This window comes from Callionymus lyra, chromosome 6 (genome assembly GCF_982586985.1).
Source record: "Callionymus lyra chromosome 6, fCalLyr1.hap1.1, whole genome shotgun sequence".
Lineage (NCBI taxonomy): Eukaryota > Metazoa > Chordata > Actinopteri > Syngnathiformes > Callionymidae > Callionymus > Callionymus lyra.
In genome coordinates this window covers 18,340,316-18,364,604 of record NC_141823.1, presented here as the reverse complement: position 1 = coordinate 18,364,604, position 24,289 = coordinate 18,340,316, and the positions used below count along the sequence as shown (strand labels likewise).

General features: G+C 40.1%; 1 protein-coding gene across 2 annotated transcripts in view; it reads right to left on the bottom strand.

Annotated features, from left to right (window-relative positions):
• Positions 1–1,162: 1,162 nt before the first annotated feature.
• The window catches only part of ankrd11 (ankyrin repeat domain 11), a 79,334-nt gene continuing 56,207 nt past the window's right edge, over positions 1,163–24,289 (bottom strand). The window contains exons 3-14 of one of the 2 annotated variants that reach the window (XM_087794023.1): positions 19,514–19,659; positions 17,609–17,741; positions 14,998–15,171; positions 14,092–14,292; positions 13,855–13,997; positions 13,627–13,774; positions 8,537–12,938; positions 5,754–8,448; positions 5,412–5,510; positions 5,091–5,234; positions 4,922–5,014; positions 1,163–4,848 (exon numbers count right to left, since the gene is read on the bottom strand). In XM_087794023.1, coding sequence (XP_087650149.1) covers positions 4,663–4,848; positions 4,922–5,014; positions 5,091–5,234; positions 5,412–5,510; positions 5,754–8,448; positions 8,537–12,938; positions 13,627–13,774; positions 13,855–13,997; positions 14,092–14,292; positions 14,998–15,171; positions 17,609–17,741; positions 19,514–19,600 — 8,505 coding nt within the window. In that variant the 5' untranslated portion in view covers positions 19,601–19,659 and the 3' untranslated portion in view covers positions 1,163–4,662. The remainder of the gene's footprint in view (positions 4,849–4,921; positions 5,015–5,090; positions 5,235–5,411; positions 5,511–5,753; positions 8,449–8,536; positions 12,939–13,626; positions 13,775–13,854; positions 13,998–14,091; positions 14,293–14,997; positions 15,172–17,608; positions 17,742–19,513; positions 19,660–24,289) is intronic. The other variant, XM_087794024.1, reaches the window with a different exon arrangement.

Below are 24,289 nucleotides of genomic sequence, written 5' to 3'. Positions count from 1 at the left end.
TCTAATTGTTATTTATGTTGGGTGTAAATTATGTTTAACCTTTATAGTATTTATGGTTGTTTGCTAAGACTTGGTCTGCATATTTATATAACAATAAAATACAGCAATAAAAAAACTTTTTTTTTTCTGGGAAAGAAACTTGAAAAAATGTCGCTTTAATTATGATGCTTTTCAGGTGTTGTGCAGCGGAAGTACCCGGTCACGTGACCCGGAAAAAAGGCGCCATAAATGAATCCCGAAGAAGTTAAAGAGACGATTCTTTGTTTAGAATGTGAGGAGGGAATGGATTCACTCGAGTCAAAAATGCTACTGCGATATAATACGTGAATGAAACCACAAGGTAAAACAATGTTAAAATAAAACAAAAATGCCGTCAAAAGTAAAAAAACAAAAACAACTTTTATCTTGAAGTTAACCCAGTTTATGTCATGCTTCCTTCATGCTTTGTCCTGTTTTTCCATTGTTTATTTGTTAGTGTTAGTACCAACTATGTGTTCAATAAATAATATTTATCTATACACACTTTACACGCAGATAAACGTATAACTGAGTGTTTAGCATTAGGATGGTCACAAGTGTCTGTAAAGTTAATATCTAGTGATGCATTTGTTACCATTTTAAATGAATTACATTTTAGTGTGAATGAGCTACAACATATAAGATGGTCTTTTAATCAATACTTCAATACTACACACTTTATTCCAAAAGCTGTCTTAATAACTTGGAATTGTTTAATTATTATGCCTCATTTATATACGTTTGAGGTTGTGTAACAACTCAATATTCATTGAGATTGAAGTATGTTCTTCCTTGCGTAACCAAATTACACACTCATCAGGCTCTTCTTGTTTTTCTGCTTGTTCATCTTTTTTTTCCCCTCTGAATATTTGGAATAGTGACGAACAATAGTTTGAGGCATCTTACATAAGGTGTTTTCTTTTATTCAAATTTTTGTGAGAAAGATCTGTAAGAGCCAGAACACTAGTGTGAAGCCCTCTTCAAGTCATTGTGATCGCTTGTATCGTGGGTGTGTTCATGTGCGATGATTGAAGAGGTTGTTTGCAGAAATATAAGCAGATATTCTGTCCATCCGTCAAACTTGACTTATTTCACTAGTATCTTTCATTGACAAAATCATCAAAAAGGGAAAAAAGGCATGGAATTAATATTTCAAAATTTTATTAACGAACATAATCTCTGAGGAACAACAGCAGTTATTTCGCTCTCTGTACATGCAACTGTAGAAAATAACAATTTAGAATCTTAACTTTTCACTTTGAGTCTTTTTTGTCCCATCCTTTCTTATTTTCCACTTTCTTTTTTAATTTTTTTTGTCGTTTTTTTGACTTATTTTTTTGCAGGAAATCAACAGCTGAAGGTGAAAGTACTGATTTCTGATACAGCACTGACGCTAGCATCAACAACCCCGTCATTAAACCCCGCCCTCCCCGCCCCTTAGCTGCTCCAACAATATGTACACAAATAAACTACATTTTACAAATAAAAAAAGTTACATTGTTACATCATAATCACCTGCAACGAGCGCACGCGGCTCGGTGCCGTTAGAACCCCACATTCTACGCAATTTTTCAGACTAGTACAAAGAGGAGGGTGCAAAACGTCCTGGGAGGTTCTATTTACACATCTATTTACAGTGTGTCTCTTTCGCGCATTACAAGAAGGAAAATTTACACAGCGGAGACCAACTTCAACTTAAAACATACCACAGATGTCAGGAAAAAAACAAAAACAAAATTATACAAAAATGATAATAAATAGGTTATTTCTCATCATTTTAAAGAGTAGTTCTCCATGCTTTGTGTTAGTCCACCCTAAAGGAACAATGGAACAGCTACAGTCTGGGGTTTTTCTCATGAAAAAAAAAGAGAGAGAGAGAGAGATCTACAAAAATAAAAGGCTTGAAATCGTGATTCCCTACATTGAAAATAAGAGAAATTCCGTCCTGAAAGAAACCAACAACGCAAATATGACTGAATGTGAGGAGAGTAGAGGTAATATGTTGCTGATTGAGGTGGTGTCATGCTAGCATCACCACAGCCAAGTGCTCTACTGTGCATCTGACGTGCATTTGTTCAAATAAACCAGAAATAACTGTTAGCTGAATGCTCGTGCTGCAGAAAAGACAAAGATCGGATGTGTTACATCTACTACAGGACAAATGAGAAGTTGTTTGGTCAGTGTGCGACTGAGTGAGTCCATCACCATTTCAAGCCTTCGCGTTGCGATAATCGACTGGTTAGAAAGAAAGAAAGAAAAAAAAAAAGCAAACAAAGGCAGGGCTTCCATCGTTACAAAAAAAAACGTGACAAGAAAACAAACACATTTGACATCTTGTAAACAATAGCGAGGGTGTAGTCGGTTCAGGGCATAGTAACGGTTTACATTCAGCTCTGTAAGCAACACGATTGACATGCCACTGGCGTTTAAACAAGGACAGGAAAAGTTAAAACACGGAAACAATCAAACCAACCAGATAAAACTGTGAATAACACCAAAAAAAAAACAACTGAATTTCCACACGGTGTAAGAACAAAACAAATTTTTGACTACATGTATACACATGGATCTATTAATTTCAACATAGATCGGCACGTATAACATAGCCTCTATATAGATTTTAAAACTGTCGTTTTTCATTTCGCCAACTAAAATTTGTAGCCACGTTGTCTGCACAGTGTATAGGTAATAACCAATGCACTTGACTAGACAAACCAGAGCTCAACTAATTGTTTATTAGCTTTTGGTATTTTCAAATGACACACAAGGCAAAAGTCTGTGTGGTGGATCACATAATAATCATCACAAATGCTTCGTTTGATGCTGAACCTTTTGTCGTGGTTTAAACCTGGCTCCATGCACTGGATAATGTAAAATCGAAAATTTATAAAAAAAACCAAGAAGTCTGACTTTCTTCGGCATTTATATAAAATTTAAAACATCAGTTTGAAAGAGTCGAATTTCTTACAATCGAGATTGAGATGAAATATTAACGGAACAATCCGAATGCAATTTTTTGTGATGATTATAACCGATTTCAGGCCAGATTCAAGATTTAAATAAAAAAAACAAAAACGGAAAAAGGTGTTCATGAATGACACGTGTCTACACTTTCATCACACCCACACACATCTATGACTTTGCCCGATGATGAGTACATTTTTTCGTTCACTGAAGAAGGCATTTTCTTGGTTCGATATTTTTCTGATACAATTGTGTAGTAAAGCAACGAATAATAATAATAATCTGTCTTCTTTAAATAAACCCTTAACATATATTTTGCTACATCTGTGGAACTATACGGTTAAATCCAGAGGGGGTCGCTGTCGGCCACTTGGGTGTTTGTTTGGGACACGCAAATGACTGAGAAGCGCTTAACAGAATGTACAGATTTTGGCCCATGGATATGAGGGGAAAGTGCTGCCTAAAAGTGAACTGTACATAAAAAGATAATTTTTATTTATTTTGTCTTTTTTCTTTACACGTAACTGAGTGATATTACAGTACATAGGTTATTTACAACTGTGCAGTAATGTGTGGCAAAATAAATTATCTAGAAGGCAGCAAGAATACATTGGTTAACGAATATAAAAACTGTACATCATTTACGGAATACAACTTTTTTCAGTTTTCTTTTTGTTTTTTCTCTCCATTAAACTAATATTGGCTCTGTAGTGTTCAAGTCACTTCCCCGGAAAACAATGAAATGCCCAAGTAAAGAAATAAACGACAATATTTCTCTCTTCCTGCCAAACCTCAATATCTCTCCATAGTTTCTTTGAATCTCAACATTCGTTAGACTTGTGTCTCCTCGGTGTTCTGGTGCACACTCCATCCATCCGTGGCTGGCTGTGGAGTTCGTGTCGGAATAAATGTGGCCGCTGAAGAACACTCCGGTTTGTCCTCGGCGATTCATTTTTCCATTGCAAGGCTGAGAGGCAGTGGCAGGATCAGTCTTTTCCTCTCAGACCAGCACACACGCTTCAGCAACCCTGGATGATATTCCATAACTTGTCGCAGTTTTGCGGGAACCGTCACTGCTGGAAAAGTGACGGTCACCCTTTTCTCGGTGGCTGCTCGTAGCTTCCTCGGCCCGCCGCTCTTATTTTATAATGGTGTGGACAGTCTTAATGCCCCCCGAGATGTCCTGAACCTCAACGTTGTTCCGGTCAACAGAGGTCCAAGCTTGTGGAGTTCACCCCGGGTGGCACCACACCGTTCAAACACCTCGCTCCGGTTACCATCTCCGCAAGAGGTCTTGAGAGATGGGGACTAAAATCTTTAGCAGAAAATATAAATCTGTCCCCAACTCATTTGAGCCAAGCACTGAGAAGATGGGTTCCATTGCCAGAGCATCAAAGCAAATAGTGTTATTGCTTTTCACACTCTGACCAAAATAAGAATAAAAACCTTTGAGGATGAAAGTGCAAGTTGTGTAAATTCTCCTTTCCCCCGGTAAAAACAGAATTCCTTCTGTACAGAAGGTAATCGAGGCAAAGTTTTGCACTATTTTCCTGCATACCACCCACCGCTCTAAAATCCTCTCTTCAACTCGATAGCCCTTTCCATTTGCTCTATTAGACAAAGTCTCTGAAAATAATGGAATCAGACGAAATTGTGTCCTTGTCTATCGAGCGAGAGTTCTCAGGCAGGCAGCAGGACGAAGTCGTCATTGACGTCAACCATTGGAACGTAGAAGGAGGGCACTTCGTTGACACATAGGGACTTATGAACGGCCGGGTCAAGCTCCTGGACCTTCAACTGCCACTCCATCCTCTGTACTGCATTGAGGGCTGCTGCCTCGTGCTGCTGCCGCATCAACAAGCACGTCTGGAAGAAACAAACATCTTAAAGAACTGCTTTACGACTCCTCAGACTGTGCAGAGCGACCGAAATAAGTTACCTTCATACGATCATATTTATCGTCCACGTCTTGAATCCAAGAAATGAACTGGCGAGCGTTGAAGCGATCTCTTACAGACTTGTTCTCATCAGCCTGAGGAAACAAAACCAGTTATAATACAAACAAGACTTCGACGAACGCGTTTCTGGTCCAAGTGATCGATACTGACCTGGTTTTCAGAGGGCATGTTGTACACTTCCGAGTCTAAAAGCATGGTGCAGGCACTAAATGGTACCGCCTGGTTGGCTATTGTCCGGGCCGCTCTGCAATGAACTCGCAGAACCTCCTGTTCACACGAGACGATGAGCTTCTCCTGCAATACACCGAAAAAATAAAAGAGACCATGATTTAAAGACAATAGACGGCATTAAAAGAGTTCTAAGGTACAAATTAGCCTTATTTTCCATTTCCTCCAAATCCAACTTAAAAATATATGTGTACCAACATCACACGGGGCAAACAATTTTTTAAGAATAAATAGAATTCACACCCGTTCTATGCTGTGCTGCAACCTGAGCTTCCCTCTCACAGCTTCCTGTTGTCTGAAGAGCTCCTTCAGAGGCTCCGACAGAGATGGAGGTGGAGCGATCTGAAAGACAGAACATAACAAAATGACTGTTTGCACAGATGTCCCATTTAAAAAACAAATACACGTCATGTACTTCAAACCACCTTATGTAATTCCCTTCACGTTTTTTTCCCCTAATAATCTAATGTTTGGTACATTACCACATGACTGCTTGCACTCGTACAAAGTATCTTGTATTCCAAGAACATAGCATTGAAGAGTTATGATGAGAGACATAACTTGAAAAAAGAAACTCTTACGTACCACTGGGATGTGAAGTTTGCTCAAGGGCTTTCCATCCAACAGGTAGGAGCCGGTGTAGGTCACATACTCAGCATAACACTGAGGGGCCTGTGGAGTGATGAAGCAGAGGATTTTCCTCTTCTCCTCGATCTTCTTCCTTATCTGCAAGTACTCAAAGTAGGGATTCGACCGGTCGCTGTGGTAAGGCTCAATGTCATCCAGCTTAATGGCATTGACTACAACCGCCAAAGTCTGCTGTATCATTTCCCTGGTTTGTTGCATGGCTGTGTTTACCAGCTGGACCTGGACCTGCTGGTTGGTGCCTCTAAACTTCCTTTTCCTGGGGTGCTGAGTTTGAGACTCTTCATCATCCACTGGATGGCGCCCTTTAGTTGTCTTACTAAGAACCACAGATGCCGTCACTGAAGCCAAAGCGGTCACAGCTGGGGTTGTATTAGCACCCATGGAGGAAACATTAAGTCCGACTTCCTTCTCCTTTTTCAGAGCCGACACGCTAGTGGCCGTCGTGGGAGTCGGCATTCTGGTTTGAGTCAGGTTAATGCTTACTACTGGACATGTTGTAACTGGGTTGGCTGTTGACAAAGAGCTTATTATACTGGAGGTAGAAGGGACAGCAGCAGTGGATGGATTGTTTTTAGCCCGATTGCGGGTCATTCTTTGAGGAATTTCTTCTACCTTCTTCGGGACATCTGAGGGAATGGGCACAGTGGTCATGTTTATCGTGGCCAGCCTAGATATCGTCTCCTGAGTGTCTGGTAGTTCCACTGTGCTGGGGAGAGAGACCGTTTCTGGGAGATCAGGAAGAGGACTGCATGTCGTGGGTACTGCCTCTGGCTCAGGTGTCTCCTGTGTCAACTCAGCCTTGACATCAGACACAGACTCTAGTGGCAGCTGCAATGATTCAGTCAAAGAAGGAATTTGGATGTGATGTTGTTGTTGTTGTTGTTGTTGCTGCTGCTGCTGCTGCTGCTGCTGCTGCTGCTGCTGCTGCTGCTGCTGCTGCTGCTGACTCGCATCTTCTTTCATGGATGAATACAGTAAATTTGTTGCGGACTCATCAGCACTTGCATAGTGCACCTTTCTTTCCAGTATGCTGCCTGGCTGTGGAAACGTTAAGACGTTACTGATAGGGACACTCTGAGGATCAGGGTCCAATTCTTGTTGAAAGTTTCCATGTGGTGACGGGACAACCAAGTCTTGAGACATTGTTTGCCGAAGTCCAAGGTCTTCAACGCGGCATGTGGTCTTAACGTAGCTTGGGAGGCCAACCTCCATAATGTCCGGGTCTTCCACTTCGGCGATGGTGTGCACAATATGGGGAGTTACATCCTTGTGTTCAGCAAGCTCTGGTACTTGGGGATCCGTTTCTTCAGACTTGTCTGGGAGTGGAAGGTCTGGCAGGGAAAACGGTCCGAGATCATCCAATTCATCAGTATCAGCAGAGAAAGGGTCTGCCCAGGGAACAACAGGTTCTGGCGCCACTGCCAGGGTCATGTGGCCATCTGCAGTATCACTAAAGGCATGTGTGACTTGTCTGATGTTTGGTTCACATGTTGGCTCTTTCTCGATCTGGTGACAGTCCTCAATGCTGGGCTTGCTGCAGATCGGGAAGAAAGACTCTAACCTTGCGGAAGATGAAGAAGTGTTTAAAAAGCTTTGGTCCACATCCAAGGCAGTGTCGGGCCGCTCTGGAGACGGGATATCAGCGACAGCTCCTTTTTGCTCATCAAAGTCCTCTGGTTCTTCTTTATGCCATCTATTCCACGTAGCATAAGGTGGAGTAATGGATGCATGTACTGAGATGTGCTGGATGTCATCCGAATGAGAATAAGGACTCGTGATTTTAGAGACTGCAGCCTCTATCTCTCCATATGTTCTGTGAGGAGACTTATCCATCTCAGTGTTCCAGCCCAGGTTGTGGTCAAAGCAGTTTTCCACTTGGGTAGGAGAAGAATGGACTGGAGTCAGCCTGTGGACCTCAGATGCTGGGGGACCTGGAGACCAGCTCTTTCTCAGGGGCTCCTCAGCTTCAGGTGAGTATGAACATTCCCTGACTGGCTCTGAATCCTCCATAGCACACTGATCTGGATCCTTCATCTCATCTACATCAACATCATTTTCCTCTTCATCTTCCCGTTGGTCCCTGGTTACAGAGGGAAGATCGGATAACACCAGGTTAGGCTCACTGTGAAGTGGCTCCGATATATCGTCAATATCCAAAGGTGGCAGAGCAGCAGGCGCTGGGGTGGGTGGTGCAGCGATGTCAAAGCAAGGCTCCTGGGGATCTGGTCTATGGATCGGAGTCGACGGTTTTGGCAGAAAACTGCTGTACACGCTGTCAGGGTGATGGTCATTGCTTTCCGTTCCAGCAATTGAAGGTGATGCCACATCTGCCGTTGGATGTGTTGGCTCCCTTCGAGGAGACAACAGTCGGATGGGAGAAAAGTAGGGCGACAGGCAGTCCAATCTTTCCACAGATGAGGATTTCTCTTCCAGTACTTGTAAGGACGCAGACTGAGTAAATTCAGCAGGGTCACTCTGCTGTCGAAGAAACTTGTCTGCTTCAGCTTTAAACTCCTCCTCCAGAGGACGACACACATCAGATGTTCCGGAGCGGCTGACAAGTGGCAGCTGAAGGTTCTTGGCTGGAGTAGGACAGGTTCCTTCCTGAAAACTCTGCGAGGTTGAATACCTGCTGGGTGAAAACAAGAAAACATGTTAAATTACACCACAACATAAGATCATTTTGGAGCAGCCAACACAACAATCAAGAGTTCCATTACCTTTCGAAAAAGGATGGTGAGCAAGCATTCATGGACATCGTCATAGCTGATGAATTTTGGCAATCAAGTCCATCCAGCATAATGTCAGGGTAGTCCTCTGCACTACAAGAGGGTGTCCGTGGAGTTTGCATTACGTCTTCAAAACTGGGACACGAGATAACTGGGGCTGGTGTAGGAACACCGGTCGGCCTATTCTGATCTGGCCTTGGAGAAGCAGGAAGATTCTCTTTGATTTGCTGTCCTACAATCCAGTCCTTTGAAGTTTCAGTGGGCGGAATCTTCCCAGTAGGCGATACAATTTGAGCAGAAAGACCAATGTCTTTTAGCTTTTTCTCTTTCAGGCCTGACTCCAGACTGTTTGACTTCTTAGAGAGCTCATTACGGTTTTTCCGCACTTCCTCCGTAGACTTGGTTTTGTCCCTGAGTTTAGGGTCTCCAGACTTGGGTCTGAGCTTCTCCATCTGCTTCATTCTTTCCTTGTGTCTTTTATGTCGTTCCTCGATCTCCTGATCTTTGAGACTCAACATCTGGCCAAAACTGGTGATTTGATAATCACTGTCCACCAACAGTTTTTCACGTGGACGATTATCCTTTCGCCCAACGTCTTTTGACTGAGACAGCTTTTCATTTTCATCCTTCGCTTTGGATTTACTGTGGTCGGTTCTGCTTTCTTTGTCTGAAGCGTCTCGATTTCTTTCCTTTTTCAAATCATATTTTGGACTTTCATCTTTTGATCGCTCTTTTAAAACATTGATTTGGGGGTCTTTCAATCCTGTTTTGACCTCATCTTTGGAGTGTTTGAATGATCCAAAACCATCTATGTATTTAGTTTTCTCCTCTTTAAGTTTATCCTTATGTTTCTCCTTTTTCTTTTTGTCTTTAATCCTGTCGCTGATAATGACAGTTGATTTGTCCTTTTTGGACATCTCTTTTTCGAACTCCAACGTTTTGTCAAAGTCATCTTCACCGTCACCTTTTCCACTGAAAGGGAATGTGTAGGGATCCGCCTCCAGAGGCATTGGCTCCTTCTCAAAAGGTAAACTCTCTCTTCGACCATAAGATTCTCTTATCTCCTCAGTTTTGTCTCGCTTGTCCACCTTCTCTTTTTTGACTTTTTCTTTATCCTTGTCGTGGCTCTTCTTTGAAGACGACGAAGAGGAATGTCTGTGTCTCTCCTTTTCTCGGAACTTATCCTGCGGAGTAGATATTGTTAAGGAGTCTCTCCTGTCCTCGGCGAGATCGGCCAGAGGGATGGAGTCATAGTAACTTGTGAGAACAGGCTCGTGTCCCCTGTCAGTGAAACTATCTGAAGAGATGTCACTGTTTTTGTCATTAGAATCATCTTTGTAGTCATTCATAGCCTCTTCCTCCAATTTCTCTAATAAGGACTTTTCGTTCTCCCCACTGCCTTTGGAAGGTTTTCGCTCCTTAGAATGCTCAAGTTTATATTTACTTTTTGTCTTTTCTTCACTAGGCTCCCTTTTATCAATCAGCTTCTGCTTGTTTTTCTTGTCTTGGTTTGACTCAACAGACGTTCTATCCTTTCTTTCCTTATATTTCAAATCCGCTGAATCCTTTTTGTCTTTGTTGTGTTTATCCAGAGAGCCCTTTCGCTCTTTACCAGTGTCAAATGTACTCTTTTCCTTCTTCTTTTCTTTGTGGTCTTTTTCTTTTACCTTATCTGCATTATGTTTGGTTTCTGCCGATGTTTTTCTGCCTTTGTCTGAGACGACATGATCAAGCTCAGCGTGATCTGGTGTGGAGTCTTTTCTAATGGAGTCTGGCACAAGTGATACGCCTGTACTGTAACTGTCCTCATCGTCACTTTCATCGGTGAAAATGTCAGCTATTTTGTACCATGTTTTCTCTCTGATCTTTTCAGGTTTTCTTTCCTCCTTTTTCACCTCCAGAAAATCCTTATCTCTTTCAGCATGTTTGTCTTGGAAGAGCTTTTCTTTCTTGTCTTTTGCCTGGTCCGATGAGATCTTCCTGTCCTTGCCGTGTGACTCTTTATGCTTTTCTCTGACCCCTTCCTTTTTGTCTTTGGTACTTCTTTCCATGTCCTTAATAGTTTTTTCACTGGGGGTTTTCTCACTTTTCTCCTTCTCTTGTTCAATTCCCCTATCTTTTATTTTTTCTTTATGCTTGTCAGCTTTAGTTTTCTCACGTTTCTCAATGCCATCACCCTTCTTCTCTTTCCCAGAATGGTTTCTTTCCCTGATTTCTGATTTACTGACAGCCTCTATGTCTTTGAAAAATGCATCACTGTTATAGTCATCTCTTGGCTCTTGCTTGATTTTAACATCTTTTCTTTCCTTCATGAAATCACAAGAGTCTTTTCGCTCTCGACAGTTCTCAACAGTTTCCTTCTCCTTTTTGTCTTTTATAATTTCGGTGGACTCTTTGCGCTTCTTTTCTTTCTCCACAGAGTAACTAGAGTTATTTTTTTGTTTATCTGACCAATCTTTCTTCTTCTCATTTGGCTTTTCTGATGATTCCTTGTCTTTCTTTTTGGATGTGACCTCTTTTTCCGATCTTTTGTCGACGTGGTCCGACTTCTTCTCCTTGATCTTATTTTCCTTTCTCCTCGGCTCATCTTTTACAGTCTCCACAATTAATTTGACCGTGTTGTTGGCTTTGTATTCCTTGTACTCCTTGACAGGTGCATCCCAGCTGTCTTCTCCATAGGAGGAGTCAGAGGACATCTCAGAGCCCCACCTGTCGTGGTGGTCATCTGACACACTGAGCTTTGTGTCTTCCAGATTAAGAAAATGATTGTTTACATCATAGCTCTCATACTCTGAATCCTCCTTCTGTGTTTTGTCTTTCTTAGATTTATCCTTGTCCTCCTTAGCATTTTTCTCCTTATCCGACTTTAAATGCTTGTCTTCTTTTGGTTCACTCTTCCGATCCACTTTTGAGAGCTTCTCCTTGGACTTTTTCTTTTTCTCTTCCTTGTGAGCCTTTTGTTTTTCCTCCTTAGGCTTCTCTTTTGTATTTCTCTCTTTGTCAGACTTCACAGGCTTTTCCCTCTCCTCCTTGTTTGTTTTGTCTTTGACAGAGTCTTTAATTTTCTTAACCTTCTCCTCTTTAACCGTTCTATGCAAGTCTTTTCCTGAGGACCAATCTTTGTCTTCCGATTTAATTTTGGAGACACGATCCTCTTTTTTCGAATGGTCCTTATCATGTTTGGACAACTTGATTTTACCCTCACCTGGAGAATCCGACTCGCCGATTAAGGACTTGCCTTGCCTTGAATCTTCAAAATCGAAGGAAAAGCTTTTGACAAATTTCTCATTCATGTCTTGATTTAGTACTAAACTAGGAGCTTTATCCTTCTCCTTGTTTTTGTGTTTATGCTTCACTTTATGCTTTTTTAGCACCTTCCCATCCATATCCGTTTTGGAAGCCGCACTCTCTGCATTGGAGGTTTTATATAGATCAGAAATCTTCTTGTCTATTGTGTTATTGTGCACGTTGTTGTTTTTCTTTTTGTTGTCCTGCGCTTTCCTCTTAACCTGCTTCACGGACTCTACACTGGAATCCGCTGAGGAGTAGTCAGACTCACTGGACAGTCTAGTCCTGACAGAATCCGATAGAGAACTAACATCAGACCATGTCGGCGATGACACCGTCTTCCAGCCATCTGTCCTCCACTGCTTTGGATGCTGTTCTGCTAGTGATGGTGCTTGTTTCTGAGAGTTGATGTTTCCATGCGAGGATGAAGAACACGCATTAAAGCCAGACGACTCCTTTAGGCTCGTGAGAGAAGAGTCTTTCATGCTGTTTGAGCATTTGTCGTCCTCACTCTCCATATCACCACAGTCTGAGTCAGATGTACAGAACTTGTTATTTACTTTTCCAAATCTGACCTCTTTACTGACGTTGTTTTTACTGTCCTTCTTTCGCTTCTTTTTTACTTTATTTTTGTCCTTCTGCGGTTTGGAGCTCAGATTGCCAGTCTCTCTCGTCTTGGCGTTTGTTTGCTGAGCCTGTTGGCGAGGTGTGGGCGCGGGTGTGAAACACAACGTCCTGTCATCTTCGTCTGAACTGTTGCTGTCAGAGATGATGCGCCTGACAGCTTTCTTTGGTGTGAGCGAGTTGCTTTTGGAATAGGTTTTGACTTCCATCTTGGGTATGGCGATTACGTTGTTAGGTTTTGTAATGACTTCTTTACGGAAGTCTTTTTTCAGCAGGTGCTTATCGTCAACAGGTGGAACGCGCTCTTCCTCGTCATCCTCGTCGAATTCATATTCGTCTTTGACAGGTGTGACGGCAGATTTTGAAGCGTCTATCAATTTCCCTTTCAATTTCAACCCCTTCTCAAACTCTGAGTCTGTGTTATTGCCATCAACAGAGCTGGATGGAGCAAATGAAGGAGCGTCTTCCTCCTCTGAAGATTCTGAAAAATAAAAGTAAGTACAATTAAGAATTTATCTTTATTAGCGGGACAAAAAAAAAACATGTTCAATCCATCTTTGGTGAACCATCTGGTTGAAATGGAAATGTTACCAAGTTTCAACCCATATCCTAAGAAGGCTAATATCCTAAGAAGTGGTTTCAACAACTGCTCAATACAGTCTGCAGCCACAAAGTTAAGTAGCCTTATTAAAATTAGAGGTAGTATGAAATAAAACTCCTGCACCAAAAGACTCAAGACACTATGTCATGAATCTGTGCATATTCTTATCGCTAGCTTGTGTGTTAAGCCAGAGAATAGTGTGTTGAAGCTTTGGTCCAAATCACACAGAGATTTTTTTTTTAAATTCATGATACTGTATTGTTTTTTTAAAAACTATTATATTCTTTCAATTTTATCATAGTTATTTTATTATTTATATTTGAATAAAGTGTAAGTCAAATACAATTTATGTTTTTGTTGTTGCATTTAAACCTCCAGCCAGTAGAAGGCAGTAGTCAATATGTCCTCTACAGCTGACGAACCAATGAAATCCTGAAAGAACCCAGCGATAGAGGAGGATGAGATGATAATGTACAGCTGGCTCCTGCTGCTTTTAAAGCTGACAACAACAAGCTGATGATGGTTGTCATAACCATATATGTATAAAAGTGATTCAACCGATACATACCTGATGAACTTTCTTCACTCGAAGTGTAAGTTCCTTTCCCCAATAACAAATTCAACATTGTTGGAGAGTTGGCAACTTTTAACGGTGTTTCACCCCTTCGATTGCTTTGACACGGGTCCCCTCCATACCGCAATAGTAGCTTGACCACCTACAAAGACACGATCAAAGTTAATGTGTTAGAAGCTTCGTATGATAAACAAATGTATATAAACTTATGAGATTAAAAACCTTGAAATGTCCATTATTCGATGCATCATGTAGAGGCGTGTCATCGTCCAGACCCTTGGTGTTGACCTCTGCTCCTGCTGCCAGCAGCTGTTTCGCCACATCATAGTATCCCCTGTTACAAGCCTCATGCAATGCAGTCCAGCCTTAAAAAACAAAAAAAAGGAAAATTAATGTAACGTGCAAATCTTGAGGAGCAATAGATTGCCTGGAATCCTCTGTAAGAATGTGTTCTCTCACCTGCAAAATCCTTTACATTCACATCAGCTCCCTCGCTGATGAGCTCCTTGATGCGGCGTACCTCCCCACGGATCGCTGCTCGATGCAGCCGTGTCTCGCCTCTTTCGTTTCTTTTATTCACTTTGTCTTTGGTTTTGGTTGCGGAGTTTGGCGTTCCCTTCTGACCCAGACTGGACTGTGACGGGTGCTTTGGTGTTGTGTCTGCAGGCATACGTCGATGAGAATTGTTGGTTATTGATTTCCTACGACATGATACTCCATGGATCGGGCATGTGATTCAGCAAAGCCTGCCATTGAAATTAATCTGAACTTCCTGCTGGGCGCCAAGAGGTGGCAGTATTCCTTAAGGTATTGACAAGAGGTTTTGGGTAACATTTTAGCTTTTACTGAATCATCACAATTACGAGCAAAATAAACAATGTCAAACAGTGCTTTTTTCTATGATTTTGTTAGCAAAGCTTTTAATTCAGATTGGATTTAATAACAGCTCAATTATATTAAATTAAATCTATGCCTAGAGGAAGAAAAAAGATTGACAATAAGGTATAGCAGACACAAAAATATAGCAACAACACATTAGCTCTCACCAAACCAAGTCCATAATGGGTATGAGATAAAAAAAAGAAAAACAGTTACGTAAACAAGATAATAAAACACCACAATCAAGATCTGATCTGGTTGATTTTTATCATTTACCTCACAGGTAAAATCATAAACCTAATCTTATTTCAACATTTGAACAGATCCCCCAACACTGCTATGTCTGAGCTTATAAATTACAATTTCTTGTATGTACGTTCAGAACGATGGATGTTTCTATGCAACAAACTAAACCCGAAGGAAAATCCTCCTTGAAACCTCTCTTTGCACACAACACAAGACGTGGTTGCAATGAAAAGCACGCACCTGGACTGTTGATGGACTCCTCAGCTGTCATTTGCATGAGCAAGGCCACCTGCTGCCGCTCAGAGAGGGGGTACCCAGCCCGGATCCCAGGCATCCCCATTCCGAACGGCAGACCCGCTTTCCGGGTGTTAGTAGGCTCCTTTTTGATGCGCTTTCTCTCTGGACCTGGTTTTTCTGAAAATATAAACATACCAATTACTCCACACTGAGTTGATTCAGTCGTGCTACTGTACTTCACTGTTTGTTTTTACACATGGGGGCCAGAACAAATGGCTGTTTAAAAAAGGGATGGACTATAAGATTGTCATTACAGCATACTGTTGCATATTAAAATGTATATTCCCGATATACATCATGTTTATTGATGGAATTATTCAGCTGCACCTTTGAGAAAGGAGGAGGGAGGAAGAATGTTTATGTTCCTTCCGAAGCCAATCAGCATGAATGGTGGAGAGGGAGTGACTTGGCAGAAACGCAGATGTTATGAAATAGTTGGTGTACATTTCAATTCCACACAGCTTTGCCAAGGTCACCACATGCCTGGTTGCTTGTCTGCCAGGCTGACTGGAGACATGCTGCTGTCTGACAAAAGCAGCTGTTCCACAAAGACACACCCAGCAATTATTTTTAGTGGCAACATATCATCTGATGACCCCTTGAAGTGAACGTAGCTATAGAAACAATGCTTCCATAATAGTACCATGTGTCTGAGTACAGCACAACACGCGCATAGAAATTAATAATAAAGGAGTATGGTTGAACTGAGGCACCAAACAACAGCGAATGTGTGAGATCTCTGAGAATCTTTAACATCCCCTCATTGCTTATGCCACAAACACAAGTAAATAAGGTAAAGAGTAAACTTGTTGTGTTTCCGGTGGAGGCCGAAAAGCTTTCCAGGGGAAAAATATTTTCCAGTCTTTTGAACCAAGCTGATGAACTTTCGCTAACATCTGTGAACACTTACAGCTAATGTTCCCCCACCCCTCTTTGATATACTCTCACGTTCTACAATGCTTCTGCCATTTAGACACATTCCTTCTGCTTAGACTTTTAACAGCGGGAACCACAGAAGCAGTCCAAACATGTTTTTTTGAGCTGCAGAACAAAGTAGTGCTTAGCTAGCCTTTTCAGGGAATGTTTACAAGTTAGAAGGACAGTTATAAAAAAAACAAAAAACAGTTCACGGAAACACTTTCAGGGCCTCAGTCAGATGACAAGATAAAGGGGTTAAAAACAGGTGAATATCTTGTTGACGATCGACTTCATTCATAAAACGATCACTTTGACTCCCAACCAGAATTCCAGATGTGGTGAGAAAAACAACTGAACAAAAATAACTTGAGAAGACTACTTTAATTAGTGTAATTCAAGAGCTCATTCCTCAGCATTGTCAAGCTCAGAGTGAACCAAAGTCATTACAAAATCCTAGAATAAAAAAAACAACAAGTAAAAGAGTCAGAGTTAAGTCTTGACCACTTCCTGTTCAAGTCCAATATTTTTCTGGTAAAGATTTAATATCATTCTCAACAGCTTCTGCATCAATGCATCTACAGAAAAATAATGAGGTAAAACTATAAAGTACAAAATCAAATTACAGTTTCGCTCATTAGTTTTTGAAATATTTACTGCATTTCTGAATAGCACTTCCTTCTCCGAGCCCGAAAGGGGAACAACAAGTGTATAAATAACAAAGAGAGACTATACCGCCAAATGAATAAACCGTTTTGGTAAGTCAACACTCTAGAAGAACCACTCAAACCAGCTCAACCAGATATATCCGACAGTTGCATGTTGTAATGCAACAATGCTATGAAACTAGTTTAAACTACACAAACAGTAAGTTAAGCAGAGAAGAAAGGAAGTGCCCAACAGGATGTTTGTTAATTGCAAAGAGATGAACTAAAGTACACGTTCAGCTGGCATATAGTATTTGATTTGATTGAGTATGAAGGAAAGAATATTACCCTCTTAAACACTAATTTAAGGAAAGACGTTTATTTTGACTGATATTATTTCTTAAAGTATGATGATCAACAAATAGGCATCACATGTCCCATATTCTTAAAACAAACTTTTTAAATTTAATTCAACTTGCTGGATTTAAACCTTACCAGATCAAGACTAAGAAAGAATCCCAAAAATAATAATAGATAAAAAATAAAACAACATATATAATATACACAGTACAGGTCAAATTGATTAGCATCATAAGGAAGTCGATTTTAACAACATTTGTGATAAATCGATAGTGGGCCCTAAGGAAGTGTAAGATAACATTTCTATGATAACAATTATTACTGATAACGGAAAAGCTCACATTTCATATACTAAAACCACTACTACTGTTTGGTTCTAACACTAAAAGCAACTTTAACAGACAACTGACAACCCTATGAGAGTAAATGAACAGTTACATGTGATCAGTTAATAGAGAGGAATAAATTACTTGATAAAATGACGACTCAAAAATCCAATTAACTCATCCTTTACACAAGTTTAAACATTACTCCACACTGCTGTTGGAGACTGCAGCAGAAGAGTCGTTTGAAGTAAATATTTGGAAAAGCCGAAGCACAACGACTCCCATCACTACAATTAATTGTCTTACCCGAGTCAGAATCTTTCTGTTCTCCATTGGCTCCAGCAGTAAAGGGCAGTTTCCTTTTTGGGGCCTTTTCTTTCATCTCCTTGACCCCATCACTGCGATCCAATTTTGGCGTCTTATTTGACAATACTTTATCCTGCGAGACACACCAATGAAGGAATACAGTTAACAGCATGAAATGAGTATATATTTGTACAGTTCTTTGTAAAACAAAACATTTACATGAATAACTAAAATTTTGAATGATCCTATCAGAGGACAAAGGAATTTAAACATCTACTTTTTCTTGTTTGTATTAGCCGACATAAGCCTTTTGGCCATTAATGGCTTTTAAGAAAGATATTTCCATCACTCCCTCTCCATATTCCATAGCCCGAAGAGCCAGGCACCAGGAGTGGCTCCACTATGTATGCTCTGCTCTGTGGTCTACAGCTGCTGGAAACAATCACTATCACAATCATGAAAGTTATCTGCTATCAACAGATGGACATACTTCTTGCATTATTTTTGTGATCTGGCTTAGTAGTATCAATTACATTAATATTTATGTTTATTCCACAATAGCGAAGGATAGTATCAGGACACATGATAACATTTCTTTTTAATAACGTGTCGTGAACCATTAATTTAGACACAGCATATACTGGATTATATCACTCCTTCCTACTATTTGTCCACTGTTCAATTCTCTCTATCCCGAGGGCAGGTTTAACATTATGTATCGGTTTGCTTGAACTCCTCCCCCTGCCCTGCCCCAGTCATAAGACTATGATGTCATGGTACAACGTGTGAGCTGATCACATTCCCACTTCACCCTTTGTCGGCATCTCTGACTCAAAATAACCAAACGTTATACAAATACAAATGTATGATACAATATTCGAGGAGGAGGACAAACAACAGTAATGTGGGTTCTTCTGTAAAAAGCGAATTCAAATTAACGGTTTTCTTCTGGTTTTAGCAGGATTTAAAACGAAAGATTACAATGTGATGATTTTATAGAAACCCTCTTGAGGAGATGCACTGCCTGGTGGTCTAGTCGTAATGCTGTCTTGTTCATTAATGTTTTCCACCCAACCCTGTGCACTTCATTCCCTCCCTCCTTTGCTTCATGCCAAAGTCTGATGCAATCCTTTGCAGAGGACTGTAAATCTAAGCCTGCATAAGCTGCACCTCTATTCTCCTCCTTGCATTGGCGTTTGGGGGCAGGCCGTTTTATTTTGAAGACATAAAGTCGCATCTTATCAAAAGCAAAATAAACAAACACATTAAAGTTATGATTCCAAAATTTGAGTAAGCAATATATAACCAGGGTGGTTTGACAAATGCTGATGAATACGATTTTGAAAGTAGTAGCACAATATGACTCAAATAAATCCATCACTGTTCATCTTTTTTTCAACATTTTTCTCCAGCCACAACAAATATCAAAGATGAGAAACAAACTGTCTTGCACTTGCCTTAGTAGAGACAGTTCTGTCATTAATATATGACGATTTCTGAGATGATACATTTTTATCTTTTAGTTTTCTTGTTCAAAAACACGAAATTTTATTTAGTTAAAAACTAGGTTAGTATTCTTTGTAGTAGACAGTAGACACTCAAGTATTTCCTGGTTGTGTAGCATGTTAGCTTTTGCTAAGCTTAAAACATACTTGACATAGACTTTTTTTTTTTTTAAATAATTGTTCTTGTCGAGGTTTCATTACAAGAGGGAAAGTCACTGTAAGTGACAATTAATTCACGTCAAAATTGTGTACGTCAGTTAACTGGGTAGATTTCTAAAATGAAACAAACGTACACAATAATTAAACATTCTCTTGAGCTACTTATGTTGAGGTTCACATTACAATCTTGAATAATCTCTGTGTTGTGAATATGTGATGTATATTAATTTTCCAATCTTACCTTCTTCCCACTCTGTTTTTCCACCATATCGGTGTTGAGTGGGAAGTGGTCCAGTTGGGGGGTTTTAGAACCCCCACCTTTGGGCATCGTTCAGCTCTCCCCACGCCAAGCTTCATTCACGCTGCCATTGCATCGTCATCAACCGTCTGCAACAAAGAAAAGGGATTCATTTGTATTAATGAAAATTATTAAATACAAAATAACAACAAGTAAGCACTTTGCTTCAGAGTTTCTTTTAAAATACATTTGCACAGTGCCAGACATTGCAGCCATTAGTGGTACATCAAGCACTCAATTTTCTACCATTACACCGGGACTCTAGGGGATGGACAAGACAGGATGGCATTCAGACTGGGCGATAACAAAAAAACAGGTCCATAAAAGAAAATCTGATGTGTTTATTGCTGTAGCAAAAAGCCACACATGAGGGTTCAGTACAAAACTTGAAGAACAAGATGGTTTGGTTGCTGTATTGCGATAATTTAAAAATATTTCAGACTTTATAGCTAAATAAACAATGACTGTGAGACAACACAATTCACTATTATATTTATAGTCACAATTTCAGCCACCAAAAGGATTTTGCAATAACGTATAAATAATAACATAAATACTATGGTTAATCGTAATTATATATGTTTTGCTTTGATACATCCCAGCCTCAAAGTAAACGCACATACACATTTAAGGCAGATGATGAGTCTGAGATGTAACTTACTGGAGGAAGTAAACATCTACTACCAGCAGAAAGCAAAAGAACGGGCCAAAACACAGCTGCAAAATGATACCATTTTCTAATAATTTAATTTCTGACATTCTTTCTGACCCTCCAGCCACAAATACAGTATATCACGTGTTTTTTAAAAAATAAATAAATCCTTATTCTTTAAATAACCAGAGCAACAAGTAGGTGGAGAGTGTTTGCTTGAGTGCTTTTGCACCACAATTATGTAATCATTTCAGGTCATATCACCCACTACTATTGACTTTACTGATTGGAAGTAAAACTGCGTTGGGCAGTAAATATATTTAATTTACCAAATTGTGCTTTGTAAGTTATGGCCAATGGGCAACAGTGGAATAAGTTCTGGGATCTAACGGTCAAGTAATTGCGTATGTAAAATGAGTGTATGTTACTATGACTTCAAAGTCTACATTCCAGTACAGTGTAAGCAAGCAGTGGTACCTTATTTCATAAACCGAGGCCTTTTGCATCACAGAACCATACATTAATCATGCATTCCATTCCTTCATTCTATGCTTTGTAATGCCCTTCCTCCTCTAAATGCAACCAAGTGTAATTATCCTTGTGACTGACCGAGTGGGTGAACAGATGAAACCATGGCTGAATCATTTTTTTTCTCGTTCACTGAGACATTGGCACTCCTATCTTCCCTGGCGCCACTTCATTCTCCCCTTCCCCCACCCATTTCCCTCCCCCTACAGTTATCCTACTCAAAGACTGCTATTTATATCCATCCAGTAAAGTCAGCCGAGTCAAAACAGCTATCTAGCTACCCAGAGATGTACAGAATTAGGGGTTAAATATTCCCCCGGCTGTCACCTACCGACTAATTCTCCAGGACTCCTCCATCAATCACTAAAAAAAAAGGCACAATGGGTGCGAAAGTAGACCATCCTCAGAAATGAAATGTGTAGTAACACACGCAGCTCAAACTAGGTCATCAGGGATTCTGGAAAAACAATCATGCAACTATTTTGGGAATACTATGAGGGGTGGATATTGCAGAAAGGCACTTGGCTGGCACGCCAAACATACACGCTACATTCTCAGGCGGTTGAAGGGACAATATAGAACATGTCAGTTTAATAATAAACATAAATTACTGAATGATGTAGCACAGATACATTCAGGTGATACATCTCCTGTGAGTGATGTGTCTATATGTACAACCAAGACTGACTGGTTATATAGCTTTGAGGCTTGCAAGTAAGTTGTTATGCTTTCACCTATATATGATGAAATGTAGGACCCAATACTAACATTAAAAAAAAACATTTACTTATAATCAAAACAATTAATTGAGTGTGAATTAAAATCATTATTTATTTTTAAGTTCATCTGGTTTGTAGCAAATTAAAGTTGAACTGTAAATACAGTTTTGATTGTTTAAGCGCTTTGTGACCCCGGTCTGGAAAACCGCTATATAAATTCAAATTACTTACTTACTTACATTCCCCAATAGAAATTAAGCAAACTATAATTACAAGCCACTTTGTAATTTCAGTAATTATTATACACTTATTAAAGTGCACTGGTCAATTAGCTTCATGCAGTTGTAGTAAACATAAACAAAGACATAGTTATATTGCAGTGAACCACTGGCAATTGATGTTTCACCAGATCAGAAAAATAAAGAAAAACATGTGTCCAACTTTTCAAAGAGAGAAAATGACAGTTCACGGCAGAGAAAAAAAGTGTAGAACAACGAAAACAAGGAACTAATTACTCTGGGAGGGTGGCAGATGTTAAACCTGCCCTTAGAAAAGACCAGATGAGCTCAGAAGTCTATTCAATATACAACTTGGAAGCCAGTGCAAACAAACTGTGACGTCAAGTTCAAGACAACCGAACAAACCAAAGCTCATTATTGGAAATTAAAATATTTATGCTTGTTCTCTGAATTTCGACGTAATAAAAGATGGCCACCAACACAAAAGTGACACGCAGGCAAAGAGATAAAAAGGTAGTAGTTTGTCTCTGCCCTAAGCCACTCCCAACATATTGCTCCTCTCGCACACATGCACAACACACCTCAAATATTCCACACCGACAGCTGAACAACACAGCTGCTGAGAGGAGGGATCGGCTGATCACTTTCAGTCGGTACCTTCTGCATACACAAGTACATACAATACGCACTGCATATTGCACAATTGTATACAAATAAATAGCACATTGGCATTTTGGCTATTATCATTTGCTGACCACAGCTTCTATTTGCCTTTACATCTATATATACATATATAAAATAGTAGGTCTGTGTGTCTGATGCTAGTTTCATATTGACCACTCGACAGGACCTCTCAATGAAGGTTTTAGTCGCACCTTCCTGGTGTTTAAGAAACTTTCCCACGACACTACTGTGGGGCAAAAGAGCAGGAACGCCACCTTCTGCTTCTTGCATGACTGATATGTACCTCAGACTCAATTATGCCACGCTAAATAGGTCTGTGCAACAAAAATCAATCATATAAGAGTTGCTAATCTCATTTGCAATGATTCAGAATCGACGTAAAATCCCCCCCCCCCTGATAAAATAGAAAATCAGCTGACTGTAGTCCTATATTTGTAACTAAGCGGGACCTCCCGGTCTATTGAACACACAGATTGGCATGAAGCACCAAAACAAAACATTCCAGGTAATAAACAAATGTCTGCCGGACACAGAGTGATAGCATTGTAAAACAAAGATCACGATCGGGATACGTTACTCATTTAAATATAGGACCAACCCTAACCGTGGTCTTTACAGTTCATTTCAAAAGATGCGTCTCTCTTTGGTCTCCACCTCCAAGAGACTTGCTACATAAACAAAGCAGGCGGGATTACAGCCTGCTGGAGGAGGAGTAAAGTCTATTATTACGTCATGGAATTTGCTCTCGTAACATTTCGTTTGCAGAGATTTCAGGCGGAGGAGAACTTTATAAAGTTAAAACTTCAAAACATCTTCAATAGCTTCAATAGTGAGGAAGCTGTGCAGACATGAGGACACGTCGGCAGATAAAGTCGCCGATTTAAAGAGACGTCTCTAAAATATCAGTGATGCTGCAAGTGTTGAACCACTAACCCTGTTTAATAGCTAGTTTTCAATGACCCTGAGAAATATACAAAAATCCAAAGAGTACACTAGAAAAAGGATACGTTAATAAATCATATAAAAGTGTGTACATTTTCAAGTACCTCTTTTACACTAAAAATGACCCATTTTGCTGCTATAACAAACAGTAAACAACAAGATTTTAAACACTAATCTTCAGCCTAGCGAACAAGATTACATGAGAGTTGCTAAATCAACTTTTAATGGGAACTTGGAATGTTGGAACGCAATAATAACAATAACAAGATATAAAGAAGTTGGAAATAAAAACCACATATAAACAACACTTGCATTTTTACTTTATTCTTTTTACTTTAAATATCTATCTGGCCAGGGTGTCTAATTTGTAAATATTTGACTTATGCATTCCTTGTTGCACGGTTATATCTGCAAAAGGAGGGACGGGATTCACAAGAAGAGCAAAGCAACAAACTAGCTAGCCTGTTTGGTGTTCAAATAAAACCAGACGAGCTCAGCTGCTGTATCCTGGCAACCAGAACCCAGCTTGCCTGCACAGTCCCTGACCTGGGCCCATTCACTTCATTATAAAGCTTTGTGGAGGGGTTGGGCAGGAGGGAGGGTGGAAAGAAGAGAGAAATAAACTGAAATATATATACACACACATACATACATGCATTAATATACATTTATAGACAAAAATTTGCTTAATGTCATGAAAAATTAGAATGCATAACACACTTATTGAAGTTCTTATTTTGCCAGGTGTGTTTGGCTTCACGTTGACCTCAATAATGCTTCATAATAGAGAAAAAAGTTGACAGTAGTAAGCCAAGTGTCCACAAAGCTTAAAGTTGAAGGAAGACAAAAAGAGTCAGATGTAGGAAAGGAATTAAATCACTGGTTCTGATTTTCTATTCTGAGCACGTTTCTTCTCCCTCACACCTCTCCCTTCCATCCAATAACAGCTCAGTGT